Source organism: Lissotriton vulgaris, chromosome 2_1 (assembly GCF_964263255.1).
Source record: "Lissotriton vulgaris chromosome 2_1, aLisVul1.2, whole genome shotgun sequence".
NCBI classification, from domain to species: Eukaryota; Metazoa; Chordata; class Amphibia; order Caudata; family Salamandridae; genus Lissotriton; species Lissotriton vulgaris.
In genome coordinates this window covers 600,163,930-600,189,634 of record NC_141687.1, presented here as the reverse complement: position 1 = coordinate 600,189,634, position 25,705 = coordinate 600,163,930, and the positions used below count along the sequence as shown (strand labels likewise).

At 42.0% G+C, this 25,705-nt stretch overlaps 1 protein-coding gene across 6 annotated transcripts in view; it reads left to right on the top strand.

Annotated features, from left to right (window-relative positions):
• The window catches only part of ADGRB2 (adhesion G protein-coupled receptor B2), a 1,127,991-nt gene that overhangs the window by 644,807 nt on the left and 457,479 nt on the right, over positions 1-25,705 (top strand). For all 6 annotated transcript variants that reach the window (XM_086955647.1, XM_086955646.1, XM_086955645.1 and 3 more), the window contains one exon: positions 11,602-11,766. In XM_086955647.1, the coding sequence (XP_086811773.1) occupies positions 11,602-11,766 (165 nt within the window). The remainder of the gene's footprint in view (positions 1-11,601; positions 11,767-25,705) is intronic.

The window sequence follows — 25,705 nt, the reverse complement described above, 5'->3', positions numbered from 1 at the left end:
GAGGGGAAGTTTGGGGGTAGTAAACTCCGGCATATGGCCGAACAGAGTTAAGTAAATAAATTAATTAATTAAATGATTTACATTGCGCGCGCTGCATCGCCATTTAGCGTTGCAGCGAGTGCAATGTAATTCGTTTTATTTATGTATTTATTTAACTTTGTTCAGCCGTATGCCGAGGTTTACTACACCCCACCCTGCCCCTGCCCTGCTCCGCCCACAGCACTCCCTCGAGGAACCACCACTGCCGGCGATGCTGGTCTGACGTCCAAGAGCAGGAAAGGAAGGACTTTCCTTCCTGCCCAGTGGAACACAACTCCTGGCTAATCCTGGAGCTGCTATCGGCATGGCAGCAGCTCCAGGATTGGTGTAAGCAGGCTAACCCAGTGCTCATTTTGAGTCAGGGGGCCCATGCCAGCAATCGCCTGGCTGTTTTACAGCCGGGGGATTGCTGGGTGTGCAGTGCGCATGTCGGGCTGGCCGAAGGTAACCCGCTGGCCAATGCGACATATGCACTGAAAGGGGCAGCAGTAATCGTGCAACAGCAGTATTCAACCCCGCCCCCCTGCCTAACACTCACACTGTACACATCACGAGCTGATGGTAAATAAATAAAATGGGACTATTATGCCATTTTATTTATTAGTGTTTGGCTGCTACACTCAGGGTGCTGCGACGCTCATTCGCCCTTTAGGTGGTGCTGCCCCTGTCTACAAATTCCCCCTACTTAGTGATCAGGTTATCGATAACCAGGAGTTAAAGTTATGACAGATGCACACATTAGTCGCTGACATCAAGAGAGGGATAGGATATTACATAGCAGTCCGCATACACGGAAATATAGTGTGTTTGGTTGGTTGTACTCTGAACTACAAAGCTAGAAGAAATGTCTTTTGTATATCAGGTTAAACAAATAAAAAACTGTGCATGTGCAAATTAAGTTACTTTTACATATTAACCCTTATTTTGAGGTTGCAAGAAAGACATTTTGCTTGAGTACTCTACCATCTGCACATAAAAAGGGATAGACCGGTTGGGGAAGAAGCAATATATAGATGAGGCTTTCTAAGGATGTAGTTCATCGAGCAGTAACATTCCTACAGAGAGGATTGAAAGGTAAGAGGAATGAGCTGTGCCTTGTTCTGCAACAAGACAGAGGATAAGGTTGGAGAAACTATTTAAATCGCTGTGTACATTACAAGAATCTAATACATGATATAAGATGCATGGTTATTCATGTATATGTCATACGACTGTATATAAAATGTAACATGCAATCCTAAAAGCCTACAAACTAATACGCCTTCTCGTTCTGATAAATGGCTTTGAGCCCTTTCAGGCACAAGGCTGGTCTGCTATTTCTGACTGTGTCCAAATTCTACCCACCACTTAAAATCGCACAGTTCTCAAGCACTGGATTTCTTTTATAGAACCTTTCATCCCAATTCGTATTTGATGGAGGGAAATAAAGCTGAGCTTGTTACTCTATGAAATGGTAATTAGCCTTTCCTTATTTTTGGTGCCTGCAACACTTCAATAATTCACACCATACATGTTATTCCCATGGCAATCCCTGTGCTCAAAATAGTCACGTGAGTGAGTCTAAGAAGGATATATATATAGACTATGCATTATAACCTATTATTTACTAATGCAGAGATTTCATTTTTGCCAGTACAGCAGCACATTAGGGAGCGGATTCTGAGTTCATGACCTAGTATATGCATTTAGATTTACATTTTCATTTCATCAGGGTTTATCTGAAAGATGCCTTTAGAGATGTAATGGTATTTGTCCATGGCGCGGTCAATACATATTACAGAATTCAAATAAGTATTTGCTTCGTCCTTGAAGAATGTCAGTTGCTAAAATCCTGGGACCACTCTGTTAAGGTGTTAGTATCATCAGGATTCTTCAAATCAGGACATCTTGAAGCAGTTAGTGCAATGTAAGTGCAGGTCAGTCAGTAAAACATTTTGCCCTACTTCACTGTTAATATTATCTATAACTACCATGTATCTCTCATAAAAACATGCAGTTCTTATTAGCTTTTCAAATATTCTCAATATTCTGAGACTGCAATTTCATGGTGACAATCACACCTTCTTCAGGAACACTTATTTTCATTAAGTTATACAGCAGAGGTTAGATGGGAATCATTGATACAGGCTGACTTGATACACATGGGTAAAAGCATGTGTGCAGAAGGTATAAGTGTTCGGAGGCGTTTCCCAATGATGGAAGTGTTTTTGATTCAGCTTCGAATATAATTGTACATTCGTTTTTCACCTAGCCAGAGAACCGGACTACCGCCGTCCCGCCTGAAAGCAGGACGGCTAGGTGAAAAAGAACCCCTGGAGTATAAAGAACCTGCACCCAGACTAACAAATGGACACTGAGTAGCAACCACAAAAAGCACTGGCTCTGTCAGTGCAACTTGGGACATAATGAACCAACTAGTGACCAATTATATTGGAAGCTGAATCAAAACTCTATAAGCGAACATTGACGTTAGAGCGACCACTGAAAGCGAAAACACTTCCATTATTGGTAAACTCCTCAGAAGCGCTTATACCTCCTGCTTACATGGTTTTACCCATGTGTATCAAGTCAGCCTGTATCACTGATTCCTCATCTAACCACCACTGTATAAATTAATGCAAATAAGCGGTCCTAAAGAAGGTGGATTCAAGTGCCCCTTATCCACTGAAACGTACGTCGGCCTGTCGGACCTCCAGCTGGCAGCATAACCATGGATATTATTGAAGGTTCTCGCCATGAGTTTTTGTGCATGCCAATCAAAACTGGATTAGTAATGCATGTGATGTGAAAGGATGCGATGGGATGTGAGGTGTGATGTGATGTTGGTCTGTATCACAAAATGAGGATATGCACAATTATGCTTTATCGATTGTACAAATAAGAGATCTATAATATGATGAATCATTTATGAATTGCACTATATATATGAACACAAAAGTTGTCTTTTTAATATAAAAAATATATGCCAAAAAATGTTTTACTCTTTTTGAGACAAATCTAAAATAAGGATTGGCAAAAAACAAAGATTTAAATAAATGCATTATTGTTGTATCCATTGATTCATACAGCAAGGGGTAACACATTGAGCTAATGTTAGCACAATATTGACAAATAGATGTAGTTCGAGTGGGAGGTTCTTCATATACATATTCCAGCAAAGATCTTGTCAAGAGAAGACATCACATATTCTGCAGTGATTGCTGGGAGTCATTATTCTGTATCAATAAAAGCAAACTAGTGCTATAATGAGGTGTTGACTCCATGAGGTCACAAAATTCGTAGTGTGCGATGGAGCTCCTGACTAAGAAAATTCATATTGGAAGGCGCCATGGAACATATTTACTCTTAACATTTACAACCAATATTGACTCCGTATTTTCTCCAGTTCTGGATTTTTCATAGATTCACATGCTTGAACTATTCCCTGTTATAATGCATGGAATCACTGTATAAATCATCAATAACGATTATTGAAATGGCCGTTATCCCCAGAAAAGTGTTTGTTTAGTAGTGCACTCACCTCATTGAAAAGCTTCCAAACTTTAGCCAATTAGGTGAATTCACTAAGCACATTCAGTTTCACTAGAGGCCACTTTAGCTCAGATTTACTACCACACTTCAAGTGTGAAAGCGTCCCTGAACAGAGATTGGCTCTACTTTCTAGATTTGCCTCAGAAAATCAGGATTTCGAGCTGTGCTCAACTTGATAGATTTACCTCAGAAAATCTCGATTTCTCCTTTTCACCTTTCCTGGATAACCTCTGAGACCAAGCTAAATCATCTGGTTTATAGAGAGCTTTTTATGTTTTTTGGTCTACTGAGACAGGGCTCATTTCAGCCAATATGCCAACTTCTCAGAGAGAATAGTAATGTCTCTTTAGCCGTTGTTTGTGAGTATATGCACATCATGTACAATTACTCGCCTAGTCGGAAACATAAGTCATCAAATTAAGTATCTGTAGATCTTTCGCATCCAAAACTGTATAGGGAAGAACAGGTGCCTGGCTTTATATCTGCAAGAGAGATGCCTTCTTGAAAGGCAATGATTCTATGAATGTACCTCTTCTGGAACTTTTGCTAAAAAGGGCTCAGAAAAAAAGACCCCCAAAGTGCCTAAAGTACTCACTAAATGAATACCTGTGACCTCGAAAAATTGGATCACCTTTCTTGAAGCAGCCTCTGACCAACCATTTGGTGCTGTGCCGGAAATGTATTTCCAAAGATTGGCAACAACCGATTTCCTCTCATCTTTCCTGCTGAAACAGTCATCAACAGGAGCCTCGTTTATGATGAAGAAGGACAAGCCATCTTCTTTCCAGTGGCTTTCGTCAGATCTCACTTCAAGGACTGTCTCTTTTTTGACAGGCTAGTCAATTTTCATGTCTTCATTTGTAACCTTGTTGATGCGATCCTCATCAATAAAGGCCCCTTTAATGTTGAAACCCATACTGTTGTTGAATGCCAAATAGGTTGTACAGCACAACCCAGCTTGAGGGGGTGGGGTGATCTGTTGATTTATTTCAAGTAACTGGTATTTACTTGAGACTGACAGCTCCACTTCTGCATGAGTGACCGCCTTCTCCATTACTCAGCCAACCACTTCTGAAACCTCTAGCTGTTCTACCTCCTCAGCCACCTACACTAGAGCCTCTGTCCCCACCTCATGATGTCCCATCGCTCTGGCTTCAGAATATTTGAACGATAATAGTAAATGAAGATCAGGACTTTGAAAATGGACTAGAAGAGGAAACTCGAATCCAGAGCGTACTTTGAGCAAGTGGTTCCAGGGAGGCCCACTAGCATTCTTTTTTGGGGGACCGGCACATAGTTTTCCTAAACCGGCTTTGATCCAGGGCGAGAGAGAGACAACCACAAAAGAGGGAAAGAAAGAACAAGATAGACAAACAGTAACAAAGAGAGAAAGTAGGAATGAAAAAGAACGTGCAAGAGTGAGATTAAGTGGGAGGGAGTGTCCGGTGGTGGATTAAAGAGACATGAGGTGGAATCCAGACTTTGTAGCCCTGGTACTTGGCATACCGCCCTTTCATAGCGCCAGCTGCCATCTTCTGAGCAAATCTTTAGTCCCCAGCACATCTTCTCTTACAAACTGAGCAATGTACGCATCCCAATGCCAACACTGTCAGTGTCACTAACTATCTGGTTGTCTGTGCGGATTTGCTTTTTGCAGATAATGGCCCAGGACCACCTTGTCATGTAGGGTCTGCCCTGGATGATATTTTTATATTTCATGCTCCAATTATAAGAGAGACCGAGAATTTGGGCCATTTCATCACAGCAGCAGATCAGCAATGTTTCCTCTATGATTATAAGTAATAATTCAGAAATTCTATGAAGCTGATCCCCATTCTGGACTTCATCAGGCACAAAGTACTTGAATAGAAGTGTCCAACATATTTGAGGCTGTGCACTATTGTGTGTCACAGGTAATTTATGCCCGTACTCAGAAAAACCTAAAATTCAATTTCTTTGTCAACGAGCATTACTATCAGGTGACTCCAGAAGAAGCATTTTCCTTGAACTAGGGCAACATTAACACATACATGTTGCCTCCGTTTTTCCTGGTCCCGAGAAGCCTCGCCAAAGCAAATAGAGAGCCAAACGCCCATGCACGGGAGATGAGGTATTGGCACACCAAGTTATTACAGCTGTCGAGTGCTTCACTGTTCACATTTAAAGTACACCCATAACTTCTGTCCAGAAAAAAGGCCAATATGTCATCACGATGTACGGTACTTGAACCTCATAACATGGCTTCTGTTTACTTTGTACATATCAATAGTCCAAAAGGCTGCACACTTGACAATTACCTCAAAGACCTGCAATGCTCATGTTGGAGCAAAGAGATTATGTATTTGAATGACGTATTTCTATATTTGGTGTGAGCATTAAGGCCTACATTCATTATCAATGCAACAGTATCACATTCTACCACACCTGATCAACCTAATCAAATCTGGCCTCAGGCGCACCTTCTGGTGGCTATCTCGAGGTACAGATGTTCTTTTTAGGAGTCATTCTTTTCACAAGGAGTTTTAGATCCATTCATTACTCTGGTATTAATCTTAGGGGGAGGGGGATTAATAACAGTGATTAATTTCTATAGCCTACTGTGGCTCACACTCAGAGGACTGAAGAGACCACAAATTAATGATAAGTAAATCAATACTTGTTGAATTTCTGCACAGTTGTAAACAGCTACACTACATAAAATCACTAATTTTATTTATTTATTTATTTATTGTGACTTATATAGCGCCCTATAACCCAGGGGTCTCTAAGCGCTTTGTTAGGATCAGCTAGACAATAAAAGATGCATCAGAATTACATTTAACGGCCACCCCACGCTTGCTGGAAAAGCACAGTTTTTAGTTGTTTGCGGAAAGGCATTAGTTTCTTTTCATTGCGGAGTTTCAGCGGTAAATTATTCCACATAGCTGGCAAAGTATGTGAAAAAGCGCGTCCACCCACAGTAGTCAGTCTACAGCGTGGCTGAACCAGATAAATAGAGTCAGCAGATCTAAGCGCCCTCCCTGGTTTGTAAAGGGACAGACGAGATTTCAAATAGGTGGGTGCTCTGCCATGAAGCGCCTTGTGTACAATGCAGAGCCCCTTGAACATTAATCTCTGCCTCACTGGCAACCAATGGAGTTCCCGCAGGAGGGGGGATGCCTGGGTACTCCTTGGTTTCTTGAAGATGAGCCTAGCAGCATCATTCATGACCGTCTGCATTCTATTTAAGAGGCCCTGTGGGAGTCCTATATACAATGAATTGCCATAATCCAGCCTGGCCAAAATCATTGCAGAAACCGCGCTCCTTAAGGTGGAAAAAGAGAGCAACGGGGAAACTTTCCTAAGTTGGCGCAGGAGGCCGACGCAACAGCCCACCACAGCTGAGACTTGCTTTTTCATGGACAGCTTACTGTCCACCTGGATGCCCAGACTCTTAACCACCTCCGCCGGTTCTGGAGGCGTGCCCAACTCCCCAGGCCAGAAACGATCACACCAAGGGTTGCCAGCGATGGTAATCGGCAACACCTCGGTTTTGTCCGGGTTGATTTTTAGGGAGTTGCCGGACATCCAGTTAGCTGTGCTTCTCAGAATGTTTTGCAGTCTGGTAAAGGCATTCTGGCTATCCTCCAGCTGGATAATGATCTGGGTGTCGTCTGCGTAGTTATATACCTGACAGTCCATTTGATTAAGCATTCGAATCAAAGGCTGTAGGTATATATTGAATAATAGGGGTGATGAGCCGACCCTTGTGGGACTCCGCAGGTGATCGAGGTTGCGGTAGAAAGCATGTCACCTAATTGCACTTTCTGCGTCCTCCCTTGAAGGAAGGATGTGAACCATGCCAGTGCTATGCCCTGAATGCCGATATCCCTCATCCGCGACAGTAGTTGTTCATGACACACAGTATCAAATGCCGCGGAGAGGTCCAACAGCACCAGGGCCCCCGGGATTTTCTTGTCTGCTCTGTTCCTAAGTTCATCCACGATTGACAACATCACCAGCTCCGTGCTGTGGTTCGTACGGAAGCCTGCTTGGTTCGGTTCTAGCAGCATGTTACTTTCCAGATGTTCAGAGAGGATGATAAGGACATGCTGCTCCAGAACCTTCGCCAGGAATGGTAGCTGGGAAATTGGTCTGAAGTTCTTCAGACATTTTGCGTCTGCCCCTGATTTTTTTAACAAGGGAATCAGACGAGCTTCCTTGAAGGCAGATGGCACTTGGCCAGTTTGTAAAGAAAGGTTCAGGAGACTCAGCACGTCATCCTCAATGCCCGGGAGTGCGAGTTTAAACACTTCAGGTGGGCATGGATCCGACCTAGAGCCGGACTTAACCCGTCCCGTGAGGGAGACTAAACTATCCTTAGTGATCAAGGGTAGATTAGAAAGCGGGATTGTAATTGGCAGTATGGCTGGGACATCCACCGGTGGACAGTCAATTTGCGAGGTTGCCGCAATTTCAGTGACCAAGTCAATGACTTTGTTGGTGAAAAAGTCCTGGAACTTCTGACAATCCTCCTGACTAAAGTCCGGGGACTGTTCCTTGTTCTTCCTGAGCTCCGTAAGGACTCGGAAGACTTCTTTCTGAGGGTTCGTGGCTGAAGAAATCCTCTCCTCGTAGAACTCGGACTTGCTGGCTATAATCGCTTGCTTATAATCAGCGAGAGCCCGTAAATAGTTACTACGAGAGTCAGGACTGTAGTTTTTCCGCCAGTATCTTTCCCGTTTACGTAGCCCCCGTTTCTGAGCTCTGAGTGACTCATTGTACCACGGGGCCCCTCGTTTCCTATCCGAACGGTTCACCCTACAGATTGGTGCAACTGTGTCTGTGGCAATCTGAAGTTTGTCCATGAGTGCCCCACAAAGGGCCTCTGGGTTGAGGGGGCGATCGTTAGCAAGGGGGTTGGTGCGAAGTATATTTACCATTTTTTCCCCATCGATCTTATTCCACTTCCTAACTGCCTTCCAACCTCCTTTAGTTGTTGTTTTCTGTCTATTCGCCAAAACCTTGCCTCTCACCAAGTAGTGGTCAGACCACACGCATGGCTGAGCCGCAACCATGTCCTGAACAGGAACTGTCGTCCACACCAAGTCTAGGGTGTGTCCCTTGGCATGTGTTGGTCCTCTTACTTGTTGAACCAGGTCTAATGAGGTTAGCGCCTTATCAATCTGTAACGCCTGTAACTAAGCCCAAGTACTTGACAGAAGTGGGAGAAGACATAAAAAATTCTCAGCTCTATTGCTCCACCTAAAAATGTAAGATGAAGTTTTTATTGCAGAAAGAATAAATAAAGACTATGGAGCCGATTACCATTGCGGAAAGCCCGTCACCGCCAATTATGCAGTGGCAGTCCTTTCGCAATTGTACCGCGATATTCCCCCCACCACATTACGATGGTGGAGGGAATCACGCTCAGACCATGGTGAACACAAAGACCGTCCGCCAATGGTCCGCCAAAAGCAATCATTCAGATTGTTCAGGGAGCATGAAATGGTGGCGGTGCCTAGCAGGCACCGCACATCAAATCATGATGCTGGACACATCCGGCCTTTACATGGCAGCGAAACCGCCATGGAACGGCTGGTGGGGATTAGTTACGGTGGCCCATTGCGGGCTCCCCTTGGGTTGGGGGAGTTTAGAGGGCACTGGGGGGTACCAATGTTACCCCCCTACATTTCGCAGCATTACGTAGTGTGCTAAATGTTAAATGGCAGGATGCGACCTCCATGGTGGCGGTCGCATCCTGATCTCACTCTTGTCACTTTTGATTCATGTAACTTAACATTTGCTTTTGTAATTTGTTCACTTGTAATTTTCTCCTCATGTATCATTACTGTTCCTATTGTGAAACGCTCTGACACCTTCGGGTAAAGTCCGCGCTATATAAAATCGCAGAAATAAATAAATACTAAATAAATCTGGTGTGCGGGACCACTGCATGTATGGCGGACGGTGCCAGTCTCCACCAGGATGGCGGACGGACTCCAGTCTGTCCGCGATCCTAATGACCCCTTATGTTAGCAAGCTGCAGTATAATGGTGTGTCCTCATTATTCCCGATCTACGTATATTTACATTTCGAAGTCTAATGTGATTATGTGTTTAAGGTCAGGGGTTTCGTAGTGACGCTGGATCCGCGTTATTCCTGAATGCATCTTTCTGTATATAATGTACACAAACTTGGAGATTCATAATTGGTACTTCGAGCCTGTTGAGTGCCATCTTGTGACTTGTTCTGATATAACACTGGTTCACTGTTAAATTAAATATTACTGCTCATTTTTAAAAACAAACACATAGGTCATATGGCTGAGATACCCGCCACCCCCTCTCAACACAATCCCCAAGAATTGGGAAACCGGAAACAGTTCTTGAACTTTTGGAAGGCGGGAAGGGAGTTACCCATCCCGGCCGTATTTATTAAAATATGAAACAAAATCAAAACATTAAAATAAAGTTTCATATCATGTACAATTTCATATCCACATTACGATGTTTGGCTAACCTTAACATATATCTAATACAAAGGTTCTCCTAGCCGATAGTAACATCCTTACAAAAATGCATTTTCAAATTGAAATTGTACATCCTAACGTTAAGGGCCAACGGCAAGGTCGTAACCGGTGTCAGATCCCTAAACCAGAACTCCCCCCTCACTTGTGAGGGGCGGCCACACAGAGGACTGCACCTCGTGTGCCATACCAATTTCCCTTGTCTTGACGGGGGCCCCTGTTAACTCGACGCCATGTACGTGGTCGTCCGAGGACTCGTGTGAGGTGTCTAGAAGGTAGCGTAGACCCCCCTCCCCACCTTACACAACTTACCACTTCTGCCGTCGCAGATGTCCTGGCCCCGGGAAATTCCCAGGAGGGGCCCGTAGCCCCTCCTATCCAGGGAGGGGCCTTGACCGCCTTCCCTTTCCTTTAGGCGTCCCGTCCTTTAGAAGGGACCGCCTACCCGTTGAGGGGCCAATGGCCACCTCCTCCCGGGCGCTCCCATCCGTAATGGGTGACGCCCCCCCCTAGGGATCTTCCAATGACTGCTCACCGATCATGACCTTACCGCCCGACCAAACAATAAATACGACAAGACTAATGACTAAAAAGCAAGAGACATTCCAACTTAATACAGATCACGTCTCAACCTAAAACATCTAAAACATTACTAACCACTCTGATGAAAGTCTTTAATAAAGCATACCGCACAGAGTTATCCACTTTATTGCAACCGAATCATAAACTTTATTCAGAAACAACCTGTAAGAAAAACTACTACGTAAAAACGAACTTTATACCACAACAACTTGCTGTATTCAGGGGATGGTGGGTGGGTTCAAAAATGGCTCTTCGTTCCGTCTCGAGCTCACGTGCAGCAAGGAGGTGCAGCTTCAGAGCACAGGAACAAGAGGATGCTTCCTTGGCTTGTGGCTCCTTTTATTCTTCTCGGGGCGGGCGTGAACCCGCCTCCTCCCGCCTCCCTGGGCGTGGCGGACGGCTTTGGTGTCTAGGACAACCCACTCTTGGGCGGGAAAAAAGCGCGCCCCGGCTACGCCGCTTCGGGCATACCAGCCGAGACGCGCCTCCCGCCCAAAATGGCTTCCCGGGGGGATCGGGGTACTCCACCATACGTTCGGGGGGACCGATTGGTCGCCCCTTTCCAGGAGCGGTCAAGTGAAAGAGCGATGTCATGATCTATTACAGATTCTGGTACAGCAAATTATCCAACAAAACTAGATGTCATTTATCTCATGAAAAGGACATTTGAAAAAAAATATTTTACAAAGGAGAACTTGGTTTAAGGATTGTGTGTTCATCAGCCTCCAATTCATTAACTCTGCATTCCACTGCAAATGTGCAAACCCATTTGCCTACATATGAGCATATTGACCCTGGGTCCCTTATCCCCTAATGTTTCTAACTTCGTTGTTTGCCTTACCCCTGACATCTTCATATTCTTGTTGGCAGAACCGTTAACAGTGTGCTTGTTCTGTTTTCTTTGTGGGTTGAGACACTGAGTGTATTTCTTTTCTTTTTAGCTGATGGCAAGTGGGGTCCATGGAACCAGTGGAGCCTATGTTCAAAAACGTGTGATGCGGGTTGGCAGAGGCGTTTCAGAATGTGCAAAGGAACTGGTGTGCAAGGCTATCCATGTGAGGGTTCGGGAGAGGAGGTCCAAACATGCAATGAGAAAAAGTGTCCAGGTACCAATCGATGCTGAAAATAAGTTTTAAATCAAATTTTGGGAATATAGGATTCTACGTTCCATTACAAAAGAAAGGTTCCACCAACAAGAATGTAGTACATTGATATCATTTCCAACATTTCAGAGAAAATAATCATTGGTTGTTTACATTCTCCATTTCTTATCGTTGCCTCATATATTCTCTGCAGGACGAAGGCCATGGTGCTGCACTGCTGCCAAGCCTTTGCCAGTGTTAGTGGGCACCTTTGTACCATTCATCATCTCATGATCTCCATCCTGTTGTAAGTGTTTTCATCTTCATCACAAACACGATTGACTCTCCTTCTGACCCTTGTTCTCCTTTGGAGTCTATTTTAAACAACTGGTATTTGAAGCTTGATTTACCACGTTTGCATTCTCCCATCTTTCGGCATATACAGCTGCATTCAAGAGCCTTCTGCATTTTTTGTTTTCTTCCCAAACCCCACCCCCTCCCCCCTCACCCCGTTTGCATGAGTAGAAAAGCTCCTTACGCTTTCGTTTAAACATCTAATTTCCAGATTCTAAGGCTTGTTGTTGTCTGAGTCTGTGACCCGCCATTCCTATAATCCTTTATCAGGTCCTTCGTCCTTTTTTATTTTGTTTAATTTAATTTCCTTTTTTTGCATAAAGTACTTTACTTTCCTGTGGGCGGCCAGTGCTTCATTTTTAAAAAGGAAAAACAGGGGTGGCAAATATTTCATCAGAAGCACACGACTGTTGAAATTAAGCACTGCCTATGGCTTCTCGTCCTAACATCATTGAACATTTAAACCCATCCTGCACGATATTTATGTTTTAAATTATATCTCCTTCTCCGTTTCCCTTAACCTCGCTTTCTATTCCATCCTGTACATTTGCTTATGTTGACCTCTATTTTTTCTTTCATTGGTCTCTCCCGATTTAGCAATAAATTCATATCGTGTATGAACTTGTGCTATTGTTTACCATTCTTCAACATTGTAGCTTTCACAATGTTGCATGATATTTCCTTAATTCTCCTTTGTGGTATGTGTGTATAGTGGAATATCTCTGCCCATTTTTGGGATTACAAAACGTTTAAATTGTGAAAAAGTGTCGACCTTAAATCAATATTGTTTTAAAGCACTCGTTGAGAACTAAACTTTTGTAGTGTACGAGATTACATATTAATTTCCGATCACAAAAGCAAAAAAAGTAGACATGGTGTAGAAATGCACCATCTGTTTAAACATGATTTTGACAGTGTCGCTTTAAGGTTTCAAGGATGCCCACTCTACTGTCTGTTGAGGTGGTTATTTTTACGCTTTGTAGTGTAAATAGGATCAACAGCATTGACCTCTAGCCTGTTTCGTATTTATGTATAAAATGTGTTCCAGTTGAATATTTTTTAAATTCATTCAACATTTGTTGAATCTTTGTACCTGATTTGGAGACTTGTTTTGAGTTACAGTTTATCTTTTACTCTTTTGTATTATTTATGTGTTTTTTCCAGCAATATTATGTATCTGACAAGATTTCCTATTACAGGGGGAGTCTTTCAGAGACATTTCTTTTTTTGCTGGCTTATTTCCAGGAAAGGTTGTTATTGATCTTGAGATCTCTTCTAGAGTGGAAGGAATTCCTAAGGAAAAGATGTACAGCCATTGCTGGGATTTATTAGGTATTTGGAACTGCACTGAATGGAGATAGCCAAGAAAACAGGCCAGTCGAATTTACCCTTCCCCATTCCTTGCTGCCGTCCCTTCGAACCCCTCAACCCATCTTCCATCATTTCTTCACAGTCGTTGTAGCTGTGGCTGCTGTTAGCATGTTGCTATTGAGCGTTTCTCAAGATCCTAATTGCTTCGACTTCAAGAGTTCTTAGAGTTTGCAAATTCCTCACTGTTGAGGGGTCAAATTTATGGTTCTTCAGCACTGGCAGTTACTCAGTGTTAACAGTCCCTCAATTACCAAAGTTCATCATCTTACAAGCTCCAATTTAATATCTGACAGAGCTCCAACAGCAGATCAACCTCTCTGATTCGTGTGTATAGCACCACTTCATTGAGATGGTCAAATGGGCCTCAGTATTTCAAGTATTTCTGTAATGTATCGTCAAACCATTTCAACAGTCAACATTCCCTCCTCCACCACCAGCTCTTGGATGCAGAATTCATTGAGGGCATTCTCAATCACACTGAATAGGTTGTGAGGCCATAGTGCTTTAATATGCAAACCTTAAGCTCCATGATGATCTCCTTTTCTGAGCCGCAACTGGGCCAGTCTTTCGAGATTTGTATCTATAATTCTGAACTCTACATGTAATTTATTCTGTTATAATTCCCAAACTGGGTTCTTTTTACTTTCACAGCAAGTATCATGCATTGCTTCTTTAAAGGAACTCTCTTAAGCTCTCTCCTTCAAGAGTTAGAGCTTCCTTTGAAGTTGTTATGGTCTGAAATATTCTCTACCCGAAGTAGAAGGTAGTGTATTTTTCAAGGAGTTGACCTGACTTCTGATGTGGTTCTTTTCTTAGTTCATACTCTAGACTAGACACTACTTTCTGGGTAAGGTTACTATCTTTCGCAGACAAGCATGCTTTCCTGTTTTACTCTGCCATTGAGAATTGTACCGATTTGGTAATATTTACCGAATTGTTTCCTACATACCATTTACCGATTCTGAAATACCGAATCGTTAAAATTAGGTATTTTAGAATCGGTAAATGAAAATTACCTACATATGGCCCCAAGTGCTTTAAATAGTAGCTGCTTTTCTTAATATGTGACTGGTAGAATACACCACCAATTTGTGGACACAAATTACAATGGATTTCACAAAAGCTCAAAGACAAAGTCTAGGTGTGCTCCCTGATGCTGGTTCTGTCCAAAACTCGCCTGTATACATTTTTTTTATCAATTCTTAATCAATTGCTTATTTCTTTCTTATTTGTTTCAACACTTCAGAAACGTAGTGATTCCAGTATACAAATGCACAAGAAATGCCAATTCAGTCTTATTTCTGCGGCATGTGGCCATTCACAAGTAACCATGATAGTACAAACACAGTGCACTTCTGTTTATCAAAGGTTCACCGATTCGTCGAATCGTCGTTATCGGCCAGTCAGTATGTCGTAGGCAAATCAAATCCTTCTTAGACATTAGAGTTAATCAGTTTTACTCTGAGGTTACTTCAGGGTATCAGACTAAACTTATTTCATAGAATTTTGATCCCTACACTAGTGTTGCAGAAGTCGGGCGCGTCTTGTGTACGATTTGGTTATGACATTGACGCATTGGTTTTTCATGCTACAGCGGACTCACTTAATACCATGTTTATGCTGTGAGTTCATAGTTTATGTTTGACAGTTTTCTCTGGTTTGGATAAAAAAACATAAAATAAAATAAACTTACCTTAATGCTGCCGCCGCCATCTCCTACACATCGGATCTTCCTGCTTCTGGCTCTAGACACAGGCGCCCAGCCTGCCCTGGAGCCAATCTTGAAGCTGCTCTCAAATGAGAGCAGCTTCATGATTGGCCTGAGCGTCGGCAACTTGCGCTCACAGACAGACTGGTAGCCTGTGCCTGCTCTTTCCAGTCCCAGCAATGCAGCTGAGGCTGGATAGAGCTTCACTGCGTATGAGGGGTTTGACCGGCCTGAGGCAGCTGGCCATACACCTCATGCACAGTGAAAGGAGTGCCCATCACTCCCCCACCAGCAGTGTTATCCCCTGGACACGCCCCCAAGACTCATCAGAGTCCTTAGGGAGTGTCCAGGAGATTAAAATAAAGCGCTAATAAAATGGGTTTAAAACCCTTTTTATTATTGTTTTATGTACTGGAGGTGGCAGTTAGGGCGGCGCTTCTCAGCCCTAATGGTGCAGAATAAGCCTGGATTGGCAATTCTTGGGCATTTGTATCATGGAATCGCTGCATGTCTGAAGAAGTATTGAAGCAAATATGGAAGGAAGAAGCAATTGATTAAAAATAAAAAATAAATGAAACTGGACTAAGACTTGCTTTCTGACCTATGTCTCCCGGTTGTGCATCATGGGTCTCTAGCACCTCTGGGCACCTGCTAGCAAAAGGATGCTTTTCATAAACCATGATTTATTTGATTTAATGAAGATCACCTTTTTTTACACAGAAAGTCTATCAACTCACCCAAATATCTGTTTCACCAGAGTTAAATTGCTTTTGCACATTGTGAATATCAACATACTACCTCCCCATATCGTGGGTATCTATTTTGGAGAACAGTGTTATGGAGATAACCAGGTTGACACTCCAATATCGTCTCTTTCCAATGTGTTGTACAATCTTGCTCCATCTACACATTTTAACCTATTAGAGGCACAAGTACTAACTGGAGTGGACCATATGTGGCAATATATACAATATATTCCTAGTAACATGCTCAGGCTACAAAACTAAAAATTCGAATGCTATCCCACCTTCTGTAACTAATGCCTTTTGCTTTCAAATGAGAAAGAAACACTTGCTCCCAGATCGATTCTTCCTACCATCCTCTTCCTAATCTTTTGATGTGATTATACACTGTAGCACTCCATCGTGCTGTTATTGATAAGAAAGATTGGATGAGATGATCAAGTTGATTTTGTGTTTAAGTTTAAACTGACCAAACATGTTCTTGTAACTATTCAAACTTTGTTGATACTGGGCTTGAATGACTCGCACCCTGCTTATAACCTTGAGCTGTCTTAATTATAGCTCCTGTACTTTCATGTTATAAGAACCATGAAGTGTCTTATTTGGTTTATTACCTTGTGCATAGACTCCGATATCTAGATTTGATGAGGAATTGAATAGCACTGTTGTTTTTATGATTTTCATTATTTTTAAAAGGTAACTAAGATTAGCCAGGGTCATTTTCTTCCTGAATCCCACTCCATTAAGACACGACTTCCACATGGATATATCTTCTCTCTCTTTAATATTCACCTGCACCTTCTGATCAGTCTGGGTCAATCTTTTGAATTTAAATGTAACACATACGCTTATGGCACTCAGATTATTTTCAGACCAAGTATTTCCACTTCGGATACATTACGCAATGAGTGAGTAAGGTCATGTTTGGATTAATCAAAACTAGCTTACAATTAACACTGACAAGACTGAAATCCTACTTGTTGGTAAAAATTATGCAAAATGGACTCTTTTTTTACCTACTTCCTTTGGCAGAACATCCTTTCCTAAATCTATCAAAAACCCAGGAGTTAAGTTTGTTCAAAAACTTATGACCGAGAAACAAATACCTGTTTACATTTGAGGAATGACAGTAGAGTGAAAATAGAAAGTACTTGTAGGTTGGAGAAACCCCACTGTGAAGTAAATCTTGACGGGATGAAGGTTTGGATTTTGGTCGATTCAGGAAGTTTATTTACTCCTGTGGGTAAAAATACGTATGTGGAATGTTTAAAGGGAACAATGGAAGAGCTACAAGTGTCTGATATGAAAGCTGTAGGATATGGCGGCAAGAGAATAGAGATTGTAGGCATGAGATGCATGAATATTGAGTTCAGGAATAACATAGTGAAAGGAAGAGTGTATATTACTAAGGAGGGTTCAGATTGTCCTGGTTGGCGACAAGGAGGGTGTTAAGGGATGGAGTTTCGGTAATTTGAGCAAAGTGACTGGTCCTAACCATTTATGAAAGTGTTGTCTTAGTTATGTATAATTTTGCTTTGTATCCTAATTCGTTTGTTGACTTATTCCCTTGCATGTACCTATTTCCTTTTTATTTTTATTTAATAATGAGTTTAGTTGTATTCCTTTGTAAGTGGGGAGATATGTAGGAAACATTCCTATTGTTGGTGTAATTTGGAATGTTTGTGTGTGGGACTCTGGAGATGACAGTTGGTGAAGCTGGAGCTGCAGGAGGCTGCTGTAGTTCAAGTGAATAAAGAAAGCTGAATTTGCACTTGTGTTGTGTAAATTACTACACAAAGCTATCTGCAGATACTTCCTTTTTTCACCTACTGGCTTTCTATATTGTGACCCATTCTTCCACTTACTTCATTGACAACCGGAATTCTGTGATTGCATCTATGATTGTGTTTATAAAGACTGTTGTGAATTTCTAAGAAAATATGTGCCAGCTTACGAATAATTCAGATTCAAGAAGCAACAGTGCTTACATTTGATCCCCTTTTCTATTCAGCAAAACCTCTTTTGGTTACCTATTGCAAGCCGTATCTCGATTAGGGATTTTGTCTGACTCCCAAATGCATCTATGGTGATACTCTTAAATTCTTAAAAGATAGTCAGTTTTCATATTTCTTGTGGCTCCCTGCAATCTTCCTCCATATGATTTCCACACTAACCTGTGCATAGAAGGTCAGCCTTCGGAGGAAAACCTTTTTTCATCTTGTCTCTGAATAATCTCTCATTGGATCTTAAATGACAATTCATGAAAAAATTTAAAACTGTTCTGTTCAAATAATTCTGATTGCGCAGTGGCCCCACAATTGCCCACATGCATCAAAGTCCAGTTTTGCGATTCCTAATTTGCGATTTTTACCGAATCGCAAATAAGGAATCGCAAAACGAGAAGCATGATTGAAAGTGCATAAAATTTGTGATTCGGTAAAAATCGCAATTTTTACCGAATCGCAAATATTATGCATATTCCAATTTGCGATTTCGCAATTCCCATTGATTCCTATGGGCCAAAAGGCCCATAGGAATCAATGGGAACTGCGCATTCGCAAATTGGAATTTGCAAAATGTTAATGCATTCCATGGGTGCATGGGGGGTCCAAAGGACCCCCCCTGCACCCCTGAAATGTATTTTCAAATGGATGTTTCACACACACATGTCCTAAGGACATGTGTGTCTGTAACATGAGAGTGTTTAAAATGCTAATTTGAGCATTTTAAACCTTTTTCGCAAATTACCACGAGGTTCACCCTCGTGGTAATTTGCCCCCCCCTAATTGCGAATTCGCTATTTTAAAAACAATCATGCATTAACCATGCAGTTTTTTCTAGGTTTCTACAGATAACTGTACTACAAGCTCCAAGGCCTAGGGAATGAAAGCAAATATATTGCGCCCTCTCTCTGTGTCCCTTTCTCCTACAGCAAGATGGTTAGTATTAGGTGTATCTTATCTTAAAAATAATACCAGCAGTAGTGTGCTCCTTTGAACAGCTCCTGGGATGCTCTCATTGATTGCAAAGACTATGCTCTATGTTTCCATTTCCGTGTCAATCAGTGTCTCAGGCACCTTCAAGCCAAGTCATATGTTTTCTATGACCATACAGCTGTTCAGACTCATGAAAGGGTGCCCAGAATATCAATTCAAGTCTCTTCTTTGGAGGGAGGAAATAAAGAAGAGCACTTTTCCACCTACTCGATTAGGAGCAAATGTCACTAGTTCCCTCCCTTCCAGAAGTTTAAAAAACTGTACTTGGCCCACTTTTGGGCCACTATTCAACACAATCTGTGACTGGCTCAACAGAACAGATTTATCTAGGTCAGAACCACAGGCAGTTTCTTCTCCTCACTGCTTGGTACAAGACATTATTGATGCTGAACATCAGCCTTTGTTCTAAATGGTGCCCAGTGTGCGCTTGCAAAATGGATTCCCTCATGGGTGCCATGCTACACATTATCATCGAGGTACTTTCTTTTGGTAAAGTGACCATAAAAGTGCAACTGCTAAAAATAGATTATTATACCTAAAACTTGCAAGTACGATATATAATCATTTTGATAAACAATAAACAATCAGTTGAGCCTAGGCGAGTCCCCTGGGGCAGCAAATGCCACTACCTACATAAACTTCCATAGTAACCTAATACTAGGCTAAAAAGGGGTCCGCCATGTTGAATACCCCTGCCACACCAATCTAAAAATAATTATCATTCTGTTATGGCCCATAGATATCAAATACCCAGAACCTACTATTAAATCATTAAAAATCACATAAGATAGATATTAAGATAGATATTAAAAAAGGAGGAAAATAAGATTGAATAACATCAATCTGGCTGTTAATACTGAATTTGTAGGAAACATTTCCCTTACATGAATAACAACAATAACAATTAGAAATTCCCAGCTGTTAAACATTTAATTCGTATTGTCCAAACCCTGGAGGAAGCTTGAGACTGCAAAGACTAATAACTCTTTAGAGTCACTTTCCAATATTCGCAATGACTCCCAGTAGTGTCTTACACCTTCCAACTTGCAAGGTGCAATTATACATTTTTTACGGAAAGTAGAGTATCTGGGACAAAAAAAAACAAGAAGTCCTCCTCTGTTTCCTTTATCAAGGGACAAACGGGTCAACTGTATGAACCACACTCCATTTTACACCATCTCATAGTAAAGGATCTTACAGTTAGGGTACCAGTTCTAAACTGGATATACAAGAGTTTAGACCAAGAGTGATAGATCTTGTCCATATAGATTTCAAATCCAAGCCAACATTTCTGAAGCAGGAATTGCCCTTTTAGGGACCTCTCCCTGTGCTCAGTCCATGATGTAGTCAATGCCTTTTCCCAGTAGGTTTTATTTAAAATCTGCATAACCCCTTTGGTAACTTCTTCGGGAGTGTTCCACAAACTTCCCAGATTATGCAGTTCAAAATTCTTTTTCACATAATTCAAACATGGGGTACATACAAGTTTATCACAGTTAATCAGGTCCGCAAGTGACTCTCTGTAAGGAGTTAATCCTGGAGTGGACCATACCCTCAACCAAAATAACAGTGGATTCAAGAGTGATACCAAATGGATGGGGTTAAGCGCTAGATCAAATCTCAATAGAACTAGTGGTATGTTTTGTGGCAAATTGAGAAGAGCTTTGATAAATGTATTTTCCTCACTAGTTAATAGGTATGCATCATTGTAGGACCAGGTCTCTGCTCCATAAAAGGCAGCCAACACTGTATTGGCTCTGTAGATTTTTAATGTCGGGTCACGGCTCCTCCATCAGTGGACTTGTGTTTCCTTCTAATAAAAAGTGCACACTGATTTAATGCAACATTGTTCTTATCTGTTTGCATCCCCCATTTTAAGGAGTCTAACATCCTTATACCCAGATAGACAAAATATATGGTCTGCTTTAAGAAAGAGCCATTGATTCTCATTTTTCCTCTAAAGGACCTATTAGAATTAATCCCAATAAATTTGGACTTGACAGGGTTTATTTCCAAACCTCTGTTTTTACAAAAGGCTGCAAACAAATCTAATTCCTTCTAAAGGCCCATCGGTGTTCTTGAAATAAGTAAGGTGCCGTCAGCTAGCATACTACACTTATATCTGCCTAACCATAGAATCTTACGGAAAGTAGATTGCTTCTTTCCTTCTCATCAAACTCTGGAGGTTTCTTGATCTTAGATGTACCATGGGCCTATCCAAATCCTCTTTTCTACCACCCAAAAAGATTATTGCAGCCATTGTAGACATACGAGCAGTTAGTGGTATTCCTAACCAGAGTTAATATAACACATGATGGAAGCATTACATTATATTCTAGAGCACAGCTACCCATGCAATGTTTATAGTAGAAGCTTTTGAGGATCACAGGTGGCCTGCATAGGGCTAGTTTGCATTCCATGCTATTCCATTACCCAGCTAATCACTGGAACCCCTTATAGGACATCCGGGGCAGGTTCATGTCTATTGACCAATCTCTGGTTCCATCACAGACGAACTGGAGCCATATTCTGAACATGAAATTAGGGTGCCTCTTATGTCTACAAAGTCTGCAGATTTTTTTCCAAGAAACATTTTTCTAAGCAAAGGGAGTAAGGGTCTCACTGTTTGGGTGTATACATGAGAGCTTTATCGAACATTGTTCAGCATGAACTTTTTTGAGATAAAGAAGCATCTCTTCGCTTTAAAATTTACCATTCAGTGGCCAGGCTCAAGTTGGTGATGATTTACTCTGTCACAGTCAATAGCACCTCCTGTGTTGTGTTGTTACTCTGAAAATATCGATAGCAGCTTCTGTGTGTTGTTGGAAAACAAACACCATCCAATGTTCTCCATTTTATTGGATAGCGAGGGATCTGTGGGAATAGGCCAATTTAAAGGGCTTTTATTTGTGACTGAAATTAGAGAGCATTAACTCACCTCCACTATACCAGCTGGTGCTAGGTCTGTGGAAAGGGACCATTTCGAACAGTTTCTTGAGGTTGCTTAGTCTGTCCCATTATTGAGAGCTTACCAAGGAGTCTGCAACTACATCTTCAAGACATGGAGTCAACAAACATAGACACATTTGCAATGCGCGTCAACTCCAATTGAAATATTTTTGCCTCATGTCAGAGCTATGGTTAAGTCGTTTAAGATCCCTTCATGCTGGATGGATTAGAGAAATTTGTACATACCTTTCCCCATCTCCCTTTCTTATAAGCTATGATCACAAGATAAAGAATAGAGGTCAGTCCTCCCGCATGGTCTCTCAACCATAGATGAGGGGAAGATCATTATTTCTTCCCATTGATAACTTAGTTTCAGTACCTAGTTCATGAGGACCACACTATTTGTCAATCCTGCTCTCTGCTCTGATAACTGGATGTTCTGACAGCTGCCTGAAAATACACAAATGGGGTCCAGCAATTGGCCGAGGATTTGTAACTTCCAAGGTCAGTCATTCTCTTTTCTGCACTGTAGATGGTTTCAGGTAACTTTTCAGATACCTGATAGAATCATACATTGAAGAGGGTCATCACACCTTACATGCAAGGGCTAGTGGAGTTCTTGTTTACCTCCAATTATGTCAAGTGTCACTTGACTTGCTAAATACATGTATTTCATTTTTCATGCATACGCGGAACCAACTGATTGTCTCCCCGGATGTACAATTGCTTTTATAGAAAGCAGCCTTCGGGATCACTGTTACATCTGTGAAGTTTATAAGAAAAACGCGTGCTCTGTGCATCTTAAAACCATAAAATGTCTTTAATCTGGACAAAATGGTACTCAAGTCATTCATCGTGAATTCATCCTCAGTTCAGAAAGTATTCCTTAATGTTGATGTCAGTCTGCTTTTTGATACTGTCCTTTCAGAACCATGGACCAATATATTTCTGATGAGCTTTTCATCAGATATGGAGTTATAAATATTTGATAGGGATCCTAGAGAACTTTGCCAAATTAATTGGCACTCACTAAATACACCACTCAGGTGAATTCTGTTACCTCAAATGTCCATACACATTTCACTAAAGACAACGACATTTCTGTTGCTATTTGCAGACTACAAGGACCTTTGCCCAAACGGGATATTATTTAACATGATGGAATGAGCGACGCACTTGCTTTGACGAACTCTGTGTCTGCAAGCATATCAGGACTACCAGGACCAGCATGCTTGTTGTAACGCCCACATGGGCGGGACTCGTGATTGAAATAAATTAGTTCCGAATGTACCGGCTCATTGTCATCATGTTTTGCCAGTGAACCAGAGCTCTTAAGCTCGAAACGCGTATGGCTGTTGTGAGGAACTGTGCCATGGTGAACAACCTACTGCCTGTGGCATCGAGAGCGGTAACCCTTCCTGTGTGGCGGCTCCACAAGGGCAACCTGTGGTGAGAGAATCTTTTGCGGATCGTCTGGTCGCGGAGCTGCCCCGCCGTTACCAGCGGATCCTGGGTGTTTGGTACCATGAGCACTCGTAGGAAAGGAGGGGGCCTGAGCCACAGGTCAATATTGGGAAGCTGGTTGCCATGCTACAAGGACCTTTGCCCAAACGGGATATTATTTAACATGATGGAATGAGGGACGCACTTGCTTTGACGAACTCTGAGTCTGCAAGCATATCAGGACTACCAGGACCAGCATGCTTGTTGTAACGCCCACATGGGCGGGACTCGTGATTGAAATAAATTAGTTCCGAATATACTGGCTCATTGTCATCATGTTTTGCCAGTGAACAAGAGCTCTTAAGCTCGAAACGCGTATGGCTGTTGTGAGGAACTGTGACATGGTGAACAGCCTACTGCCTGTGGCATCGAGAGCGGTAACCCTTCCTGTGTGGCGGCTCCACAAGGGCAACCTGTGGTGAGAGAATCTTTTGCGGCTCATCTGGTCGCGGAGCAGCCCCGCCGCTACTAGCGGATCCTGGGTGTTTGGTACCATGAACACTCGTAGGAAAGGAGGGGGCCTGAGCCACAGGTCAATATTGGGAAGCTGGTTGCCATGCTACAAGGACCTTCGCCCAAACGGGATATTATTTAACATGATGGAATGAGCGACGCACTTGCTTTGACGAACTCTGAGTCTGCAAGCATATCAGGACTACCAGGACCTGCATGCTTGTTGTAACGCCCACATGGGCAGGACTCGTGATTGAAATAAATTAGTTCCGAATGTACCGGCTCATTGTCATCATGTTTTGCCAGTGAACAAGAGCTCTTAAGCTCGAAACGCGTATGGCTGTTGTGAGGAACTGTGTCATGGTGAACAGCCTACTGCCTGTGGCATCGAGAGCGGTAACCCTTCCTGTGTGGCAGCTCCACAAGGGCAACCTGTGGTGAGAGAATATATACATATATATATATATATATATATATATATATATATATATATATATATATATATATATATATATATATATATATATATATGTTTATATATATAACATTTTTGGGGAGACCCTCAAATTCCCCTTTTTAAATTACATTTACAACCCAATAAACCTGCCCACCCACATAAACCCTAAATATACATACCCTTACAATCAAATACACATACCTACCCCGAAAGACAAAAAATACCCTTACCACCCAATGACCCTACCCACCCCTAAATACTAAAACCATCTCTTACCACCCAATACCCTTACCCACCCCTAAACCCTAAAAATACCCTAATCACCCTACACCCCTATACTGTCAAATCCATTTACTGCCTTAAACTCATACTCAACCCTAAACTTAAAAAACTCTACCCAACCCTTAAAATAAGACTGCAAATATATACATACACACACACACACACATTTATACTTACTTTATGTGTGTGATATAGGCATACGTGGTGAAAGCCTATGCGATGTGAATCATTTTCTGGTAAAAAAATGTGTGGTAATGATACTGCTTGGTAAAAAACCTGCTTTCCAAGCAAAGCGTTGGTTTTACAGCTTTCGAGAAGCGGTTTTCAGCCTGACCACCAATGAAGAGGGTACCAAAACATTGAAAAGAGGATTAAGTCTAAGGTCTTAGAGTTACAGAAGAAACATCCTTATCACCCATTTTTTACGTTCATTCTTAGTATTGTTTACCATACCTCCTTCTCCCATCAACCAGGATCACTTCCGAAAGCTCATCTAATAAACGTTTTTTAACGTGGCTTTTCCTTTCCATTATATTTTGCCTTGATTTTGATTATGCCTGAGAGTCATTTGCGGAATTCTGCTAAGTGAAACTCCGCGAAGTTCCTAGAAAGTACTGAGAAGCTTTGCAAGGAACGGAGTGCGGTAAGTTGGGCTGGTCCTGCTAATTTTTAGCACCGGGTGTTTGTCCCGCGCTGAAAAAACTGCACAAATGTCATCATGCGCTGTGCAAGAGGGTGCTGCTTCTTTCTGCCACTCGAGTAGATGTTTATCAGCAGTTTCTTCGAAGCTATTGGCAGGTTTCTCAACGTGAGCGGTAGCGACCTGCATCAACCACCGCCAGGGAGAAATCTCGCTGGGAGATGGTCTAGAGTATGATTTTCCTTGCTCGTCAACTTAATGTTGGTGAGCAGCACGAGAGGAAAAACTCTGCGCCACTCCGTAGGGTTTTTCGGGAACTCTTTGGTCTACGTGAAGTAGACGAAACTCCGTAAGGGAATTCTACGCCCAGGCATGATTATGATAATGTAGATTTTTATTAGAGTGACCCAGATGAGGCTTCAGAAGCTGTTCTCTTTCTCTGTGAGCTATCATATTACATTTATTTTCTTTCTCTGTTCCTTTCCTAGTCACTTCTGCTCCACAAGA